The 20,329-nt window shown below is 47.0% G+C and overlaps 9 protein-coding genes across 9 annotated transcripts; 3 read left to right on the top strand and 6 right to left on the bottom strand.

Annotated features, from left to right (window-relative positions):
• Positions 1–39: 39 nt before the first annotated feature.
• T069G_05044 (uncharacterized protein) lies at positions 40–1,175 on the bottom strand (the record flags this gene model as incomplete). Its single annotated transcript, XM_056172254.1, has 4 exons — positions 40–623; positions 690–879; positions 961–1,092; positions 1,158–1,175. 4 exons carry the CDS (start codon positions 1,173–1,175, stop codon positions 40–42), a joined length of 924 nt encoding a protein of 307 aa, XP_056029112.1.
• A 2,215-nt stretch (positions 1,176–3,390) lies between these two features.
• Positions 3,391–4,245, top strand: T069G_05043 (alpha/beta hydrolase family domain-containing protein; the record flags this gene model as incomplete). Its single annotated transcript, XM_056172253.1, has 1 exon — positions 3,391–4,245. One exon carries the CDS (start codon positions 3,391–3,393, stop codon positions 4,243–4,245), a length of 855 nt encoding a protein of 284 aa, XP_056029111.1.
• Positions 4,246–4,549: 304 nt separating this feature from the next.
• Positions 4,550–5,674, bottom strand: T069G_05042 (uncharacterized protein; the record flags this gene model as incomplete). Its single annotated transcript, XM_056172252.1, has 1 exon — positions 4,550–5,674. One exon carries the CDS (start codon positions 5,672–5,674, stop codon positions 4,550–4,552), a length of 1,125 nt encoding a protein of 374 aa, XP_056029110.1.
• An 853-nt stretch (positions 5,675–6,527) lies between these two features.
• On the bottom strand, positions 6,528–8,203 carry T069G_05041 (sugar transporter domain-containing protein; the record flags this gene model as incomplete). The annotated part of the gene is made up of 3 exons (XM_056172251.1): positions 6,528–6,822; positions 6,884–7,883; positions 7,954–8,203. The coding sequence occupies 3 exons, from the start codon at positions 8,201–8,203 to the stop codon at positions 6,528–6,530; spliced, it is 1,545 nt and encodes a 514-aa protein (XP_056029109.1).
• Positions 8,204–9,280: 1,077 nt separating this feature from the next.
• On the top strand, positions 9,281–10,698 carry T069G_05040 (uncharacterized protein; the record flags this gene model as incomplete). Its single annotated transcript, XM_056172250.1, has 3 exons — positions 9,281–9,855; positions 9,921–10,356; positions 10,414–10,698. 3 exons carry the CDS (start codon positions 9,281–9,283, stop codon positions 10,696–10,698), a joined length of 1,296 nt encoding a protein of 431 aa, XP_056029108.1.
• A 64-nt stretch (positions 10,699–10,762) lies between these two features.
• Positions 10,763–12,199, bottom strand: T069G_05039 (sulfatase domain-containing protein; the record flags this gene model as incomplete). Its single annotated transcript, XM_056172249.1, has 1 exon — positions 10,763–12,199. One exon carries the CDS (start codon positions 12,197–12,199, stop codon positions 10,763–10,765), a length of 1,437 nt encoding a protein of 478 aa, XP_056029107.1.
• A 1,003-nt stretch (positions 12,200–13,202) lies between these two features.
• Positions 13,203–14,071, bottom strand: T069G_05038 (peroxidase, family 2 domain-containing protein; the record flags this gene model as incomplete). The annotated part of the gene is made up of 2 exons (XM_056172248.1): positions 13,203–13,869; positions 13,932–14,071. The coding sequence occupies 2 exons, from the start codon at positions 14,069–14,071 to the stop codon at positions 13,203–13,205; spliced, it is 807 nt and encodes a 268-aa protein (XP_056029106.1).
• Positions 14,072–15,825: 1,754 nt separating this feature from the next.
• On the top strand, positions 15,826–17,860 carry T069G_05037 (pro-kumamolisin, activation domain-containing protein; the record flags this gene model as incomplete). Its single annotated transcript, XM_056172247.1, has 5 exons — positions 15,826–16,351; positions 16,397–16,566; positions 16,621–16,929; positions 16,993–17,331; positions 17,387–17,860. The coding sequence occupies 5 exons, from the start codon at positions 15,826–15,828 to the stop codon at positions 17,858–17,860; spliced, it is 1,818 nt and encodes a 605-aa protein (XP_056029105.1).
• A 320-nt stretch (positions 17,861–18,180) lies between these two features.
• Positions 18,181–19,858, bottom strand: T069G_05036 (uncharacterized protein; the record flags this gene model as incomplete). The annotated part of the gene is made up of 7 exons (XM_056172246.1): positions 18,181–18,210; positions 18,282–18,535; positions 18,616–18,636; positions 18,706–18,817; positions 18,871–19,014; positions 19,136–19,433; positions 19,545–19,858. 7 exons carry the CDS (start codon positions 19,856–19,858, stop codon positions 18,181–18,183), a joined length of 1,173 nt encoding a protein of 390 aa, XP_056029104.1.
• Between the last annotated feature and the right edge of the window lie 471 nt (positions 19,859–20,329).

Genomic DNA, 20,329 nt, shown 5'->3' with positions numbered 1-20,329 from the left:
ACCTTACAGTGTTATACCCTACCATTTGGATCGCTTTGTTTACAAAGGCTCCATCAGCACCAATGGCCCAGCTGGTACAATCAGAGGCCCTTGACTCTCCTGGACGATTCTCCATTTAGAATCCGCATATCCCAGCGCATAGCGCCCGATATTTGGTTCTGTAGTGCGATAAAACGCGGCTCTCAGTGGTCCCTCTTCATCCTGATCCCAGTACAGCCGCCGAAGCCAGGAATGAAGTCGAGGATAGTCATGTCGAATTAACTTTAGATTGCATTGGAAAACGCTATGATAGGCAACGTCGAAACGCGCCAAGGTTGTGTACAGGCGTATATCGGCCTCGGTGATGAAGTCTCCAAAGAGAAAAGGCTTGCCATGACCAAGATGCTCTTCAAGGCGGTCGAGGGACGCGAATAGTGGACGTATGTTTTCGTCATACGATTCCTGCGATCTTGAGAAGCCGACTTTGTAAACACCGTTATTGACGGTGTTGTACACCCAATCGTTCATCTCATCGATCTCAGCTCTGAGCTGTGGTGGGTAGAGACCCTTGCCAGGGCGGTTCTCCTCACGGAGATGCTCTGGAAGGAACTCGTCGAACTCAGAGTAGAGCATGCGAATAATCTCTGAAGATTCGTTGTTCACTAGGACATCGGCCTTTTTATCCCACAATACAGGGACTGTATATCGACCTGTGTAGTTGGGATCGGCTTTGAGGTACAGCTCTTTGAGCTTCTTGAATCCGTGGAGGGGATCTTCTGTTAGTGAGCCGCCTTCGCCACTGAAGTACCACCCCTCAGGGCCCATGTGAAAATGAACTTGGTAGACATCAATGATGGAATCGAGGCCTTTGAGGAGCCGCACTATCATGGTTCTATGGGCCTAAAAAAAGTGTCAACCATAATTCTTGCCTTAGTAGCTTTAGAAGATGCAAAATGGTATTGAACAACCGGTCTTACTAACCCATGGACAGCCGGGGGAGAGGTATAATGCATAACGACCCTTCTCAGCCGGAAATTGCGAATTCGGGTCCTTGGAGATGAAGTTTCGAAAAATACTGTCCGGCCGAGTGAAACGACCTTTGTCGTGATAAACCTAGACGGCTTGATTAATGATCAAGTACAATGATGGTGCCAGAGTTTGGGAGCTGAGCGCTATACCTGCTGAGCTGATGGCATATTGTCCAACTAGCTGAAGTATATCACCACGATTGGGTAAAGACTACTACGGTGGTGCTATAATCAGGTAAACTAATATAACATCTCTTGCTCTCTTTTTAATGAAGACGTGAACGGCAATGAATATCGAATTACATTAGCTTCGCGAATCATTTTTTGCAATCGAACATCTCCTCATTATGAGCTTTTGAAGCAAATGCTCATGACGTGATGGATGAATAAGCTTACAAATCTGAAAGCCACGGCGCGGGGATGGTATTTCCAAGCCTTTGTCAACTCAAGCTAGGGCATTTTGAGCTACAGATGGATTGAGAGCATCGACTTCATCATATGAAGATGGTATTATATTTTATTGACATTGTAAAAGATAAAATAGTCGTGATGAAATGATGTATTACGTGTGAGGTTGAACGGGCCCTAAGCGATGGACATTCCTAGCAACCAACTGTGTGAAGAGTGCAATGTTTGTCTTCCACTGCAGCACAGAAATAACTACCGTTACGTAAAGTATTAGTAAATGCAGCGCAAGAAAAGGAGTGTGCCTGAAAACAGCCTTGTAAGGAGTTATCATGTCCAAAAAATAAGAGAGAAAAAGGGTGTCCGTAAGCATGCATACACTATGTTACTCCTCAGCAGTTACGAGAAGAACAATGCACGAAGTCTAGGGATTAAGCATATGTATAGACATAGCGGTAGGTTAAAGAGTCAAACACGAAATAAGGGCAGCGGCAATATCGCGCGCAACCAAGTAAGGAGCGGGTTTTCTCCGCATGGCCTTTCTTGATAGGCTGCATAGTAGGTTCATGTTTGTAGCACTCTTTTCAATGTCAGCACGTTATCCAGAATATAGTTGTGCAACGGAAGGTGATTTTCGGAGTTTTTTTGTTTTTTTTTTTTTTTTTAAAAAAAAAAAATCTTTGTCATTAAGCGCTACGCGGGCCTTGTCAGACAGATTGGTCTTGTCAGATTACCAGTCGGTCTCACCATTGACCCAACGTAAACTAATGAATCTTGGCATAAATGCAATCCATGACACCAATCTTTCGAAACAAATATTGTTGGTTTGTCATTTGGGCTTCCAGTAGTTGTGATATGAACTGCTTTGGTCTCTTCTCAGAATACAGACTCAAAACCGGATCAGTTTCCCTAGTGGAATATGCCAACCTTAAGAGCTTCCTGATCAATGGCGCAATAGCATAATAAAATCCTATCCTGACTGAGATATCACTCGTATTTCGAATGATTCTATTCATCCGCCGTTTAGTATAACTACAAACACAATCGGTAAACACATGGAATATCACCTATACGGAGAGTTTGGTGTCCCCTAGTTTTCTCTACTACTCAATCAATAGGGGAAATCGATTGCAATACGGCGGTCAAGAGTTTCCGCGTTATGAATAGAACTGACCCGTACGGAGAGTATATGTAACCGGATTAAAGATTGGTACATTTGCATGAAAGAAAAAGACTGGATTTACAGATAGATTGTCTCTGTGGCTCTTTTTGTGTCTCTTTTTGTGGCGAACGAAGCTCACTACTCAGTACGTCCGTGGGATTTTTTGCGCCCAATGTTTTCTCTTCTCAAACTACTTGTACATACCTGAATATTTTCAAGGCTCTTTATCCCAGTATTTAAACACCATATACTCCATAATTCGCCGATGGTTCAGATGCGATACTATCATACCGCAACACCGCAGCCCTGGACCGCAACACCGTAGTTCTAGTCCGTAACACCGCAGTCTTGACCTGTGACAGGCTCTGGTCCACATTTATGCACTCTAATTCAACACGATAAACGCCTTGGTCAGACTTCTAGCGTGGCCTTTAGTTGTCAACCAACCCAACTTATACATCGGCCTCTAAGTTGGCAGCTGGAAGCCCCGCTAGAAATCTGACCAAGGGACATTAGCTCATTACCAAAGTGTGCTGCGAACAGCTAAAATCTGACTGATATATATCATAAAACCGAGCAAGAAACTCCGTTCAGTTGTGGTTCAATAACTAATCAAAGACGATCATGGGATATTTTTATTTCTGCCACTCAAGCTGTGTAGCCTACTATGTAATTAATTTGTCGTAGTCTTCTTCGGTCGGCTATATAAGATGATATCCATCCGTATCTAATATGTCGTAATGTGGCTGAACAAACGACATCATCGTTTCTTTGTAGATATAGAGACCTGCCGTTGAAAACATCATCCATTTCAATATGTCAACATCCTCCGGCAGCATTACAACTTTTGATGGAGTGACGCTCCGATACATCACTGCCGGAAAAGAGTCTGACCCTGTTCTACTCTTGCTTCCTGGCTGGTTCCAAACTGCAATCCAATGGCGAAAGCAAATTGCTTATTTCGGCACCAAGTACCGTGTTATAGCACTTGACCATCGTGGTCAAGGTGATTCTGACAAGCCTGGTCGAGGGTACCGAGTGACACGATTGGCCGCAGACTTGCACGACATCATCACTCAGTTGGATCTAAAAGGCGTGATTCTCTGCGGACACTCTATGGGCTGTTCAGTGATTTGGGCATATTGGGATGCTTTTGCAGCTTCTCGCACACGAGTTTCTCGACTCATACTTGTCGACCAATCACCTTGTATGACCGCAGATCCAGCATGGGAACCAGGCGTTGCAAAGACTTTAGGAGCGATATTCACGCCTGGCAAGGCTCACGAAATGGGAATCAGCTTCCGCAGTCAAGGAGGCTACGAGTTTGCATCAGGATTCTTGAAATCTTTGTTCTCGCCACTACTGAGTACGGAAGACTTTGAATGGACGGCTCAGCAATGCAGTAAGATGAAGCTGGAGGATGCTGCGGCGCTGTTGGTAAACCACGTGGCACTAGATTGGAGAGATGTTCTTCCAACAATCACTATTCCCACACTCGTTGTCGGCGCTGAAGGAAGCGTTTTTGGTGGAGAGTGCAGTCGATGGGTAGCTTCGCATATACCAGGCAGCAAGTTAGAGATTTTTGAAGAAGATGAGGGGGGCAGTCACTTTATGTTTTGGGAAAACGATACCAAATTTAACAAGGTAGTTGAGGAGTTTTTACAGGGTTGATAACTTACATTTGGCATATCATTAAGGGAGCTCTGTTACTCAGAAGATTAGTTATTAAATTTGACTTATGTATATAGCTTCAAAAGTTTACGGCTATATCCTTACGCTGTTGGTGTCTCTCGATTGTAGCAATGCAGCCACCAGTGTTTCGCGTTATTTCGATGCTTTGGAGACTATGCCCTCCTATCACGAATATACTTGAAAGCCTGATTTATACCTAAAAATAACACCTATTTATTGTTGCCTGCATCAAATAGGGTTTCAATGGCAGGGTTGATCGATGCTTCAAAAATAATATCCGCGTTCAAAGATCATCATCCTCATCTGGTAGAGGAAGCATTGGCACACCGGGCATCTCATGCGAAGGAGGGCCATATCTGTCAAGGATAGATGGGTCGCCAAGGTTCGCCGAAACATGTTTGAACAGCGGGTCTGCGGCGTTTCTTTTGGCTGTTTCACTCACCACTCCTCCTTTTCTCTTGATAGAGAGTTCCGACTCGAACGTGATAGTCAAGATGTAATAGTCCAGCTTGCCACCCTTGGGTTTTTGATAATTTGTTCTGTGCTTCTTGTACCAAGCACTCGAACCAGACCAGCGGGATACCTGATGACACTTACCCGACACATCGGCGTACAAAATAGTGCCACCAAATCGCCCAAAGAACCAATTTTCGGCAATATGTTTGCCAATGGCGTCAACTCGGTCTTTCAAGTGTTCCAGAGTTTCGAGCTCGATCCTGAACTCGCTTGTTGAAGGCGAAAAGCCACTGGAAACTGCGCTGATCCAGTCAGCTTTAAAATACAAGGGCATGTCGGGAGACTCCCAATCCCAGCCCCACCAGTCAATATAGCGAATTGTCAGGGTGATTCGGCGAGGATGCAATCCAGGGATCGATAGTAGTACACCCAAGTCGCCGTGCTCTAGGCGGCGCGTGTTTGCAAACACATGGATGCTCTCAATCTCAACCTTTTCTTGGCCCTGCTTCGCCATTTCACCTAGCAGAAGCGTCAACTTTGTTGCGTTGCCGTTCCATTGGCCACTCCCGGGCGGTACATGCGGGCCGCATAGCCAGTGTATCTGCTCCTTGAGAGCAAACGGCAGAAACCACGTCTCGCGATAAATGGCACGGCATGTCCTTAGCAACTCAGTGCTCGTCCTGCGAGGTGCGCGATGAGAGGGCCGCCAGAAGGAAGTTTTGGAGTCGTATAAGAGAGGTCGACGCCTGTCTTCGTAATCAGACAGCGCATAGGTAAATATCTTGGTGCGAACTTCGGGTGGAATGAGAGAGAACAACGGTGAATCTTGTTGTTTATGGCTCCTTTTCGAGAGGAGTCGCTGGTGGAGAGGCACTGCCGAGTTTCTGAGACCCGGGCGGCGGGAGTAACGCTGACCCTGAGGGCCTGTTGTGGACTGAGTTGTGAAGTTCATATTGGGAAAACACAAGAATATCCGGCATGGATAGTTGCAGAATTAGATACTGTATGTAGACTTGCAATTGACATTTATAATCAGCATTAGTCGGAACGTCTGTTGTTGTGATTGGAGAGGCACAAAATAGGCAGCAAATAGGCAGCAAATAGGCAGCAGTGGAGAGAGGGGTTTCTATTCGTGGTGCAAATGCGACCATTTGTCGGCCTAGTGTGTGCTTCATAGAATACGTGCATGAATACGCCTTTAATACGCTGATCCGGCGTCGTTGGATTCCTACGGCCAACTCTCATTCTTAAAGGAGCATCATCCCTGTCCCTTGTTCATCACACGAATCACCACAGTAGCCTCACTGTACGGAATTATCAGCTGTGCTGACGATGATGACTCTGCCCTATAAGCTTCTCGAATTACGCTGAAGCTTCATAGGTGGGCCTGTAGATTGACTTTAATGTCTCTGTGCGGCATTGCCCGTTTATCGGGACGCAACCTTATTTGAATTTGGACATTGATCGGCAGCGCTTCACTACCTGGTTCGTGTTGTCGTGACTCTCTTGCTGTGGCCAGCCCGCTGTCATAGACGAAGTTTGTTATTGCGACGGATTCAGTCATTTAATCTTAAAATTGGCTGGATCAGTCTGTTAAACAGGCTCTCCGTATTGTCTGTGACCAATGAAATCCACATATAGCCTTCTCTCAGTGGCTGCTGTCTTCTACATCTCATGATAGAGCCGTCGATTTAATATTCACAAAACAGCGCAACGGATGAGACCAACAGTTGCAGAGCTAGTAGCATACAAATTCATACACAAAGCAATTATGTTGCAATTGAAACACTATACTAGGTAGTTGGCTATATCTCGGGTATGCCTCCTAATCTATCAGCGGGCACCTTTTCCATCTCGATCACATCCACCTTGTCGCTAACCCTGTGTTCCAGCACGTAGTTGCGGAATTGTCTAGTCGGTATCTTTTTGTCAAACATTTCGTTAATTTCCTCCAAACTCCGTCCTTTCATCTCCGGAACACAGAAATAGGCAAAGAAGAATGAGCATATAGCTAGAGCTCCGAATATGAAGCCCACCTTGCCCCCCAAATTTGCGTAGGGAGCATTGAGTAGATACGGAGTAAAGAATGAAAAGAGAAAGCTATGATACAAAATTAGCAATGAGTTCTCTACAATGGAGGGATGGTTCATAGTAAACTTACTTCGTCACAACATTGACAATGGAAGCAACTCTTTGGGTCTTGTCACGTAATCGCGACGCTGGAAGTTCCGTCGTAACAATGTAGTTCATGGGGTCCCAGCTGAAGCACAAACTGGCCGATGAAAGAGCCGTAGCAGCCACTATCACTTGTTTTTGAACGAGCGAGGGATTCGCCGACGTTCCGATGCCTCCCATGGTGAATAGCCAGATCACCTGGAGGACTGAGCCCGTCATGAGGATTGGACGACGACCAACCTTGTCTGTAATCGAGATTCCGATCAGACAACAGGTGAAGTTGATGCATGAGCTCATGATGGAATAATTAAAGGGATTGATGGAGCCAATGGATTGGACAAAGAGGGTCCCGTATGCGGCGGTGAATGGGGATCCTGTGGCTTGGATAAAGAAGTTCATGCCCATGGCGACAAGTGTGCGTCTCCGGTTGGTGCCTCGGAAAAGATCAGAATACCGTCCTTTATTGTGCTCCTCTACGAGGGAGAGTCGCAGTAGCTCAAGATCTTCAAGCGCATTGTAATCTGGGTCGGAGCCGCGGAGTGTTTGCAGAGACCGGAGAGCGTCCTCCTCCCTATCTTGGAGCAGTAGCCATCGAGGGGATTCCGGGATGAACCAGACGCATGATGCGACTGTCAATGGGACAAGATAGAAGAGACCCATTGGAATTCTCCATGCTGCATTGCTCGAAAGCCCACTTGTGCCGCGGCAGACGCTGTTGATGATGACTCCACCGAGCAACAAGCTGGTTTGATACGTTCCAACAGCGAAGCCTCGAATGGGAGCTGGGACAATCTCGGCTTGGAATGGAGGACATGTAGAGAGTTCCATGCCGATATATGTGTAGTTAAGGATGCGACCCGCGAGGACTTGCCCTCTCGTTGTGGCCGAGATGAGCACTGTCGCGGACATCATAGCCCAAAGGGACATGCAAAACATGGACATCCTACGACCATAGCGAGCACTGATGATGCTTCCGATGTAAAGACCTAAAGTGATGATGCATTAGATACATCGCGTTCTTATTATCACCATGTGTAGTGATGTATATCGACATACCAACAGCGAAGCCAATGAAGTTGAGGCTGTTCAGAAGAGACAGGTAGTAGGTGGGTATGGCATATGTGTTGGTTTTTGGGTTAAAATCTCCGAATTGCTTCTTATATGCCAGCATCGCTTGACTTGTAGCAATCCCCTGGTTATCAAAGCCATAGTTGAAGGTAGACAGGGCAATCAGAGCGACAGAGAGTGCCAGCCGAGGGGTAAAGTGCCGAACGAATCGGTTTTCTCGAAGAAATGATAGTGCCATTGTTGGAAGCGCTGAATTCTGAGCTGAAGAGCCTGCGACTGTATTTGCAATATTGTTGGATATTGTCGAGTATATATACTCGAACTTAGCTGCTGAGCGATCTTCACCCGGGGCATTGGAAGAAAGCAATATCTGCTATTGAGTGATTCAAGCGGCCATCACGTCTTCGCCGAACCATGCTCCGGTTGTTCAAAACTACCACGAAGGGTACTAGGCCATGCCTCGTTGAGACGACGTAGCTGTCGCCTTGCCAGCATTCGGTGATAGCGCCCCGTTGAGATGTAGGTCTGAAGTTGAGAAACGAAGCTCAGTGGACTCAATCATGTGAATTGGGAGCTAGAAAATCTTTCCGCGCCGTCAAAAATCTTTCCGCGCGTAAGCAGAATCGGAGCTAAATTAGAAAGAAGAGGCGGTCATCTTTGATGGCAGCGCTGACTCGCCTTCATACGGTCACCTAACTCTTAGTCTATGGCGCGATGAATTTAACACCACACGGATTGAGGGATTTGAAACGACCCCATTTATTGATTAGTTGTCCGCTGGAATCTGAAAACTGGATAACTGAACATGAGTTGGGATGAAGATGTTACGGATGAGAAGCATCAGCGGTTCTGGCCTACATCTTGCATCCCACCCACTCTCCCATCTAATGTCAGGTACACACGATGCCAGGCACGAGATTCAATCACATCTCATCGTATGGCATCCCCGCATCAGATTCTCCACAGTGCTGGGGTCTAACGCCCCCACAGGACGTGGCAACAGACTAGCATCAAACTCAATATCGTAGCCAAGATGAAGCCAAGTGAAGCTGGAGCCACCAGATTCTTCGCATCTTGCACCTCCTTGTGATGAATACGACCCGAATCGGACTTAAAGATGGCTCGGGACAGGGCCTGTGATGCATGTGCAGCTCGAAAGGTGAGATGTGATCGGGGGTTGCCATGTAAACGATGCCAGAGCCTCTCTATCCAATGCGTGGCCGAGAGGAGGAAGCTGAAGGCCGGCCCGAAGGGGCCCTGGGCACAAAGGAAACGGGAAGCTCTGTTAAATAATAAGTCGGCAATGGAAGCGACGATGATTAATAGAAAAGCCCCAATTCCCGTGTCCGATGGCGATACCTATTCACAGCCGTCAACTCAGCCTCACATCTACCCTGGCATGAATCGCGTCCCGTCTTCCGCGTTTGAACATTATCTTGGCCTTTATCAGCAAGCTCTATATCCCGTCTGGCCCGTTGTCAACATAGAGACTCTCCTCAACCGACTCCGGGACTCCACCGACATCGAAGCATATGCCCTCGCCGCAGCAGTCAGTGCAGTCACCATAGCACAACTCAAGCCTGCATCTCATGAAGCACTTGGCCGGTTTGGAGGGGATGATGGCGCATTCATGGCTTCCGAATCCTCAAGAGCGAGGCATGAGCTGGATTACCTAGAACATCCATCCATCAGCGTTTTACTAACTTCATTCTTTTTACACGTATCATATGCAAACCGCGGCCATATTCGAAAGGGAGCCATGCTGCTACGAGAAGCAATCACATTTGCGCAGATGCTGAGCCTCGATAAGGCGGGTCATTATGCAAACCTCCCTAAACTTGAGGCTCAGCGGCATTTGCGCACAATCTGGCTATTATTTGTAACGGAAAGGTGAATAGAACCTCTTATCCTAGTCCAACCCAGAAGGCCACTAACAGATATATGATACACTCCAGAGGTCACACTACACGATTTGACTTTCCAAGGATACTACAGCTTGATCCTGATTTACCTGAACTTGAGGTGGATGAGAATCCCCCGATTCTATTCGCCTTCATCAGTCTGAGTAAACTATTCCAGAGCTTTGCTAATGCCATGGATGGCGATGGATCTTCGCAAACACACGAGTATTTTGCCGCCATGCATGCTCGCCTAAGGGGAGTTCAGCAAGCTTCTTGGAATTCCACCGACCTGCAGAGAGCAGATTTTCTCCTGACACAACAATGGATGAGAGTCGTTCTGTGGAAAACATCCATGTATTACATCAATCTTCTGCCCAACGCAGCAGATGAAGGTCTCAGCTTGTCTTTCCCGGATCAGATCGCGCGAAATGTTGTTCAGAACATTGACAGGTTTCCTCGGTCTGTCATTGAAGCACACGGCCTCGGGATGGTATGTAGTAATTAGTTTGGCTTCAGGTGATCTGCGACTAACATAATCTTCTCTTAGGAAATGAAGTTGTTTGAAGTGGCAATGTCACTGGCTGACATCTTGCTATGTCTGCCCTCGACATTTCAGGGCAAGCAACTGATGAATGTTGGTCCACGAGATGTTTTGAACCGCCTTTCTGAGTTTTTGACATGTTTCCGGGGCGGTGGCGATAATATTAAGCTCCAAATTCTGCATGATAAGATGCAGGAAATTTCGAGCAGCATTGCTCGGCAGCCTCGCCTTCTTGAGGACGAGCGGGAGCAAGAGCGAGAGCAAGAAGTTGACGGCCTCGACTGGACATGACCCTGCAAGGTTGGGAAATGCGACCAACGTTATCCCATGCTTTCTCAGAGAAAACAAGGCTGGCTTATGACTGCGTGTTTCCTGGTGCCGCCAAGTCAAAGTCAAAACGATCTGGAATCTTCAGCCCTGCATCAATGTGTCCTTGCATCTCCGACAATGACACTCCGTCCCGTACCAGCCATGCGTCTTTTGTCACTCGCTGCCAGTCTTCGAGCTCTTTTCGGAATCCAAGCAGAAGCTCTCTGTATTCCGGACGATCTGCCAAGTTCACCACTTCTCTTTGGTCTTCCTGCATGTCATACAGCTCTTCCGGAGGCCGTCGGATGTATGCTTCCAAGGAGCGCTCTCCAACTTTCACCGGGAATTGAGAATTGCGGATTCCTTCCCATGACAAGGATGCGTAGAGATCAGTTGAGAAGGGAAAGTCGAGCTTCCATGCTATGTTGCGATGGTATTTGTAGCGCGATGTGCGCATGAATCGTGTTGGATAGTAGTTGGTAACCTCGTGAAAAGTATGGGACCCAAATACCATTGTCCAGTCGTCATGTGTATTAGTTTCATCAATGATTGGAAGAATGGAGCGACCCAGCCGAGGTGGAGAGGCTGAAGCAGAAGGTGTAGCGGAACCGTGTCCTGCCCAGTCGAGGAATGTCGGCAGGAGGTCAATGAAAGAAATAATATTTGGATTCTTCTGGCCAGCTTTTCCCTGAGGGTTCCGTATAATTAAAGGTAATCTTACACCCGCATCGTAGAGGGTTGTCTTTGAATTGAGAAACGGGGGGCCATTGTCGCTCGTCAAAACAACAAGCGTGTCATTGACGAAGCCAGCCTTTTTCAAGGCCTCCATGATTGAGCCGAATCCACGATCAACTCGACCAACGGAACGGTAGTACTCAGCCATCTCCTGACGAACTTCGGGAATGTCATTGAGAAAACTTGGAACAGTAATCTTTGCAGGATCGTAGGTCGCGTCCGCAGCAGATACGCTCTCGTCACCATTGCCGAATCCACCACGAGTCGAGTCCCGATGAGGATCCATGAATCCCACCGTCAGAAAGAATGGTCTGGGGTCATCCTTTGCCGATTGAAAGAATAAGTCAGCCTGCTCGGCAACCCAAGAAACGTCTCGGGTTGGGCTTTCCCTTCGCACCTCCCACGGATACACATGGTTGGGGCCAACATGGATTTTTCCAATAATGCCGGTTTGATACCCCAGATCATTGAAGAGCTTGGGAGCAGTGTCAATGTTATCAAAGGTCATGAAATGGTGGTTGGAGTGCTCCAGGCCGTATTGCCCGTTTTGATGCGTGTGAAGACCGGTATAGATGACGGATCGGCTCCCGCTGCAAGATGCTGTACTGGCAAAGGCATTGTCAAATAGCGTGCCTTCAGAGGCTAGCCGGTCAATATTGGGCGTTGATATCGTAGTATCACCGTAGCAGCCAAGGGATTTGCCCATGTCGTCCGCTATGACGAGGAGAATGTTTTTCTTCGGCGCCATGATGCCGTTGCTGTATCCAACGTCGTGGGTTTACTGTAGTTTCGCTATAAGAGTCTTCAGGATCATACGAAATTATACAGCCAGCCAGCAAAGCAGCAGATGCAAAGCGGGCGACGGTTATCCCCATAATCTGGGGGACCCTGATTTTCTATATATATCGTCATTACAGCGTGGTTCCACCTGAGGCTAAGACAGTGAGAAAACAACATTGGTGGATAGATTTGCGGAAAGTTTTTTTTGGAGGTGCCGCAATGATAATCTCCCCCAGCCGCCTCCATGTATCTGCCAAGGGAATAAAAAACATCCCGCTCTATTTCCATTCGGGAGACTTCCGATTGCCAAATTGCATGCAACTAATTCGTCAACAAAATTGATCGGCATATGCGGCAAAGGCAAAGTTGATGTTGCAGGCAAATGCCGTGCTTCCTCTTGCATTGCAGCGGTAAGCCAATGAAGTGAATAATTGCCGCATATGCGTGAAGATGGAGCTTCTAAGCTGCAATGCTGATGCCCAAATAAAGCATTGAGTCGATTCTCGGTGTACCTTACGTCTATACATTCCAGTCACTCTCAAGCTCAAAATCGAGACAACACCAACGGTGCCGGGAATCTCAATGAGAATATCTCACCACTAAAACATCGAAGCGTAATTGGTTTAGTGGTAAAATTCTCCGTTGCCATCCGAGCAACGTCGGGGAGCCCTGGGTTCGATTCCCAGATTACGCATTGCATTGGATCCTTGGTTCTTATCTTTTTGCGCATCCCCGCTCTTATTGATGCCCAAGCACCATCTTTTTTTCTTGATGTCTCGACCATGGCGAAAAATTAATTTGTCTACACTTCAATACTCAAGATTTCTTCTCTCCTCTGCAAAGATTGATGCCTTCTTCACGGTATAGTGTTTCACGTATGGCATGGCTATATCAACAGTTGCTCAAAAAACGGGATACTTTTTGGTATTGAACATCATATACAGAAAACACACGCACCAGGCCAAAGCTCATCATAGCTCGCTATCAGTTCCTGCTTGCTGGAGAAAGGAGGGAACAAAGGCTTTCCACAATGGTCCCTTCCCAGCCTGCGATCTCTTTTCCTCATAAATGCCCTTTATGACTGGCACAAAGTCCATGAGACCAATCGTTCGCTCTGACTTCTTCCACCCCAGCTCTTCCGGAAATCTCTCTTCCGTCAACCACGTTTCTACTCTTTTCTTCGGGGCACAATATGCGGTTGCTGGAGGAAAGCTCCATCCAGACGGAACTTCTCCTTCAATCATCGTCAACAGCAGGAGACCTGCCTCGGCATATGCAAAGGTCTGCTCCTTCAGAGTCAGCTCTTTGGGAGAAGACAGATCTTCGACGTGTAAGCGAGTCTTTGCAAGCGAAGCAATTGTAATGCAGTCAGTGTCGCTGTCTTGTATAAGATGGCGAATTCGATCTTGAGATGCTGTGACATCTACGCTATCAGGACTTGTAACGTCGTCTCGGGTGAGAGAAGCAATGTGCTGTAGTATGCCAGGGCGATTCAAGTCTGTCAAGTTGATGGAAGTTTGGTTCGAAGCTCTGAGAAAGTAATTTGCAACCTGCTTGATGGCCATAGGATCGATATTTACGACTTCGAAAGCTGCATCGGCAAACTGTTGGGCCGAGATATCGCGGCCGTCGTGAGGTCTTGAATACCAATTAGCCTCTGATTGATGGAGAATTGGCTCCAATTGGAGAGAAGTTAATACAAATAGCCATGGTTTGCCAGCGTATTCAGCATTGGGCAAGGGCTCCGCAAGTCATTAGGACCAGGAGCCTCCCATGGTCGAAGGCCCTCCGAAGCAGCCGATAAGGCGATCAGGGAAGCAATTGCAATCTTGGAGGCCATTGCGTGGTATCTTTGGGACGAGATTTCAGTGCAGAAACAGATATATATGCCTGAAACTTGTAAGAAATGCAGACAGCAGCCATACCCCGCATCAATGGCCAGATGAACAGCTATTTATAAGGTGTGTTATCTGACATACAGCTGGTGGTGGGAGCAAATCGTATCATCACGTGGCAGCTGCCCGACCATCTTGCAGCCTGACTCCCATTTGAGATAGCGGGCATTCCCAAAGGAGACGCGCGGTCGTCATAATGATTATGTGGGATATCTGAAAGAAGCTTCAGGCTATCTTTTAAGGCTGATGGAGGTGGGTGACAAAGCGCTTGGTGGAGGTTTCGGAAGCTTAATGACACCAGCCGAGAACCGAGATTTGATAGTTTTGCTGTGATGGCTGCCGGCCGGGTCGGTTGCCGTTTATAGTAATCCGGGGCTACATTCCGGGCCGTGTATAAGTGAAAGGGCGAACACACGGGATCGTGATATATCTCTTGGCAGGATGTGGACCATTAAAGGCGGCCCGTTGATATGTATGCTTGGCATCACTGGTTGCCGAGTGAGGAGCCACGAATAGATACAAGTACCCGGATGCACTTCGTAATACTCAGTGTAACGCCATGTGTTCACCTCTTGATCATGTGAAGAAATTAACAATACCTCCATGAGCCGTTTATACTGTAACAGTGCTCAATATTACCTATGGCCAACCTCAATTAAACCCCACATTCTGTTCAGTGTGCAACCTAAACCGTGATCCAAGTCGCAAGCTTCTAATCGTCGGGATGCGGGCTCTAATACGTCAACTAGTCAAATTAAAAGTTACAATTAAATCATACTGTAAAGTAATACCACAGCAGGTGAGATTAATACCTTTTTTTGTATATAATTTCATTGAGCGAAACAAGTCTTAGCGTACTAAAGAATGCAATGAGGCGCAGTGGGACATATAGGATTCATTGTAACGACGATCTAGTTCAGACAACAGACCGATGAGAAAAATTGTTTATCTGATCTTCGGTGGCAGTGCTGTATATAAGGAAGGAAGGTAAAATCTAATCATTCACGGATATATCTTATTCAATACGAGATGCTAATTACCCTACTCCTCCGGCCTGGATTAAAGTCTCTTCAATGCCGTCTGTTATCAACTCCATCTCCACGCTGAAACCCATATCGGGTTTAGACAGCTCATAATCAACTAGGATCGCAGCGCCATCCTTGACACATCTAACGCTATCTCTTTGTCACAAGCAAAATCGGTTCATCTAAATTCGCATCTCAAAAGTTCCAGCACCGGTGCCGATAATGCCGGTTCCTTGTTGCGATTGCCGGAGTGATTATCGTAATGGGACAAAATTCCAGCATTGCCTCGGCGGAGTTGCGCGCCAGGTAGTTGACCTTCCTGAACCAACCTAGCAGCGCATCACCTCACTGCGATTCTTGCCGTGTGATTATGCAGGCATTTGTCTTAGCTTTGCATCGCTCATCGCTGAATGGTCGATATCTGAGTGGTTGGAGAAGGGAATCAAAAGTTCTGCCCATTGTTGGTGAATGGACCTTGCAAAATGAGAGTACAGTATCATCGCAGCGTAGCTCTAGCAATTGAACTTTGACTGAGCGGCATGATAGATGGCACCGACCGTGCTTGTAAATGTATAAATTAACCCTAGGTGCACCGCAGAGATGAAAGCTGGATTTGCCTCTTTGTAATTGAGTTGGCGCTCTGATACCATTGTTGTACCCTCCATATTGTCAAGATGCGCTTCTCATCAGCCATCCAGGTTGCTGCTCTCGTGGGGTTGACTTCAGGTCGATCAATCCCCGAGAACCATGTCGTCCACGAGAAGCGCGGGGTCCCGAATCCCAAGTTACACAAACGGGTTTCACCCGATGTTGTGCTTCCCGTCAGAGTAGGCTTGAAGCAGAATGTCAAGGCAATGGAGCAGGCAGAGGATTGGTTGGCGGAAATTTCTCACCCTAGCTCTTCTTTATACGGCAAACATTGGACTCTGGATGAGGTCGTTGAAGCCTTTAAGCCTTCCGATGACGCTGTTGAAACAGTGGCTGCTTGGTTGATCAAGTCTGGTATCTCTAAAGAGAGAATCACTCACAGTGATAACAAAGTGTGGTTGGCCTTTGACGCCACCGCTGCAGAAGTCGAGAACCTGCTGAATACCAAATACTTCCATGATGATCGAGACCGCGCTCTAGTCGCTACTCATGAGTATCATCTGCCAGAGCATGTGTCAGAACATGTCGATTACATCACCCCCGGCGTAAAGGGTACTCTTATGGACATGGAGCTTCGAAAAAGGGATGGGTCACCAGTCGCGCCTCAATTCAAGTTCAATCCTCACCGCCGACAACAACAAATTAGACCTTTCCCTAAGCTACCAAAGAAGTCGACACCAGACGATCTTTCAACTTGCGATCAAACCATTACGCCTAAATGCTTGCAGGCGCTTTACAACTTCGAAGCCCCTGATCCTCACGCCAAAGTCAGCAAAAACAACTCTCTCGGCGTCTTTGAACAAGGAGACGTTTACTCTCAGCCAGACTTTAATGCATTCTTTGCCGAATACACCCCATACATTCCCAACGGCACTCATCCCACTTTAGACTCAATCGATGGTGCCAAGGCCCCTGTATCGCAAGGAAACGCTGGTGGTGAAAGCAATCTCGACTTTGAACTCGCATATCCTATCATCTACCCTCAAACTACAACCCTCTTCCAAACCGACGATGCATTTTATGCCCAACAATTCACTGGCGTCTTCAACACCTTTTTTGACGCCCTTGATGGCTCCTACTGTACTTACTCTGCTTTTGGAGAGACGGGCAACGATCCCACGCTTGACCCTGTATATCCCGATACGACGCACCCCGGTGGCTATAAAGGCCAACTCATGTGTGGCGTCTACAAGCCTACTAACGTAATCTCCATCTCATATGGTGTTCAAGAGAGCGATCTCCCCGCAAACTACCAGAAGCGCCAGTGCCAAGAGTTCTTGAAACTTGCTCTACAGGGCGTGTCTGTCTTCGTAGCCAGCGGCGATACTGGAGTGGGCGGTTATCCTGGAGATACTGATGCGGATTTCTACGGTTGTCTACGAGATGATGATGTCTTTTCTCCCACACACCCCAACAGCTGCCCGTGGTTGACAAATGTTGGAGCCACAAAGGTCTACCCAGGAAAGACGGTCCATGATCCTGAGAGTGCTGTCTTTGATCCCAGCCCCTCTTTCAACTACAGCAGTGGTGGTGTAAGTATAGAATCCGTGAAACAGCAAATGTGGAATATCTACTGAACAATTACAGGGCTTTTCCAACATCTACCCAATTCCCAAGTACCAACAAAGTGCCGTTGCCAACTACTTCAAGAAATACAACCCATCATACCCATACTATGAAAATGGCCAATACCAAAATAGCACGGGCATCTACAACCGGAATGGACGAGGCATCCCCGATGTGGCAGCCAATGGTGATAACATTGCAGTTTGGGTGCAAGGCCAGAAGGGGCTCTCCGGCGGCACATCTGCTTCAGCGCCCATTTTCGCATCGCTCATTAACCGCATTGTTGAAGAGCGCATCAAGATAGGAAAGGGACCATTGGGACTCATTAACTCAGTGCTGTACGAAAACCCAGGAGTGTTGAACGACATCACGAATGGAACCAACCCTGGTTGCGGCACCCTTGGATTCAATGCCACCAAGGGATGGGATCCTGTTACTGGACTGGGCACACCCAACTATCCCAAGATGCTCGAGTTGTTCTTGAGCTTGCCTTGAAACTATGTATTCCTACTTTATATGAGTAAATAGCAACTTGCAGGGGAACACTGCGGATAATGTACATCATGAGCAATGGGACAGTGGCAAGTGACTGACACTATTCCCTGCGGTATCTTTTTAAACATGAGGATCATGTACAGCATTATCTCTTCACTCATAGGCTATGAAGTTAACAGTCCGTAATCGTTCAATCGTACCTAACAGGAAAAGCGAATACGCTCAACCCCAGCATTTCTAGAATATCATCCCCGTCTCCACCGCTTCCAAGAGTATGCTTCTTTCTTTGGGCAGCAGGCATTTTTGCAATGACATATTGCTCACCGCCTTCGTGAGCCGTAAGATTTGAACTAATGAAACAGAGTTGTGTCAGTTTTGCTTGTGCGGATAAACCAGTATTTCAACCAAGAAAGCAACATACCTTGTTGATGAATGTGCTCTTTTTCACCTTGGAAAGCGATGCTGCCGTGTGTTGTGAAGCTTCGGCCTTGATCTCCTCCAAAATCTTTGCAAATCCAGACGGCCCACCCAAGGTAATATCTGCAGCCTCGGCCTGTTGAACAACATAAAAGACCCAATCAATATTATCATCGAAGCCATAGTCGCCGCGGCCCATCGTCCATGCATATTTTATGAGAAGAGACAGCACAATTGGAATGTTAGGAAATTTGGAATCTTTAGTGAAAAGACCTCTCTTCTGAAGCTCGTCGATAGCAGCAATTATCATGGATCCAAAGAGCTCCAAATTAGCTGACACCGTTCGCCATCGTCACACACTTTTGTTTACACAGCGCAGTCAGTAAACATATTCTGGGTCCAGTGCCGCATAGAGAAGATTAACTCACTTTCGAATTCGGCGTTTCCGCTATTTAGAAGCCATGCAAGTCCTTCAATCTCTCGCCACACGTCCAAAGGTTCATGGTTCTTGGACTTGAGAACCCGTTCGAACTGCACAAACTATAACCAACAGTTAGCCGCTAAGATTTGGATGTTGTTCCAGGGTGGCTCACCATATTCTCCAGTACTTCGATGACTCCATACCAGCTGAAGTCATTGTAGATGTACATAGAGTAGTCGTCCTGGTTTCGCTTGCAGATTTCTTGACTCCACCATCTAAACCGCTCATAGCCACCCAGAGTAATAACCCAGAGATGCTATGGGTGTCGAGAAGCAAGCTTTCCCAAGCGTTTGTGAAGGGCCTCCCTTTCTGTATCAGCTTCCTTACTCTTGCCCTCTTTGTCCGCAGAGCTCTCTTTGTTTTCCGCTACCTCTCACTTCGTCATCGTCATCTACATCTTCTTCACCATCTTCGTTATCTTTATCTTTATCTTTGTCTTCGTCTTCGTCTTCGTCTTCGTCTTCGTCTTCTTCGCCATCTTCGTCTCCGTCATTGGAGTCTCTTTCACCCGCCGGCGGCTTCATACAGATGAATTCTTCTAGGGTGTTTGCATCATATCCTTCGAGAGGCGAATCATCCTTAAGCGCCTCTTCTGTCATCTTCCATTGTTTTGCATTCAAGCCAAGAGCCTTTTTATTTGATTCAAACCAAAGGCCGTTCGTCTCCCACCATCTCCTGTATGAGAGAGTGAGCGGACGATCTGGCGTATCATCTATTGTGTATACCCATCCAAGTGGTAGAAGCAGCTTTTCAATGACTTTGGAACATTCACTTGGCAAGATTTACGGAATCATAAGCTCTCCATTCGGTCTCAACGATATATTATAGCGTTTTCCAAAGGGGTCATCCGAAGATTGTGAGGGCGGCGCTGCTGCTGCTGTCGCCTGCGCTGTTCCACTGGAAGAAGTTTCCTTGGTAGCAGAAGCCTTCTTTGTAGAAATAGCAGCAGCTTTCTTGGTGGAAGCAGCAGCTTTCTTGGTGGAAGCAGCAGCTTTCTTGGTAGAAGGAGAAGCTTTCTTGGTTGAAGTTGCAGCTCTTTTAGCTGGAGGTTTTCTGGCGTCACCGACGTCGTATATATAGGCGGCTCTAGAGCGTTTCATGACGAGTGCGGGGCAAATAGAAACTCAACGTCTGTAGAAATGAAGGAAGAAATTCGAAAATTCGAAACCCGAATGATTCTCAATTTAATCTTCGTTCGCTCCGTTGCTGATTGTATTTCTTTAGCATCTGGAAACTTGACGTCAATTGCTGATCGGTGTTTACTCGTGATGTCACTTGAGACGCGAAACTACGGTGAAAGACGCGTCTCACTTTAATATGGTCAATACAGTGTGGGTTCTTATTGAGACTGTGCCTCGCTATCAATTTGTCCGCCATTATAGGTACCTTAGCAGTTTCGCAACAAAATATTTACGAGTATGAAGACGCCAGCGAGTTGTGCTCGTATGCATTGGCGAAAAAAAAATGTCAACCTATATTAAACGAATCCGGCTAAACATCACTTGAACCCTATATGATGTGTTTCCAAGTTCTCGGCTTAAAGAAAGAAAAAAAAGTCTATACAATCTATT

This window comes from Trichoderma breve, chromosome 3 (assembly GCF_028502605.1).
Source record: "Trichoderma breve strain T069 chromosome 3, whole genome shotgun sequence".
Lineage (NCBI taxonomy): Eukaryota > Fungi > Ascomycota > Sordariomycetes > Hypocreales > Hypocreaceae > Trichoderma > Trichoderma breve.
Note: the sequence above shows the minus strand (reverse complement) of the source record. Positions and strands in the feature narration are given on the sequence as shown.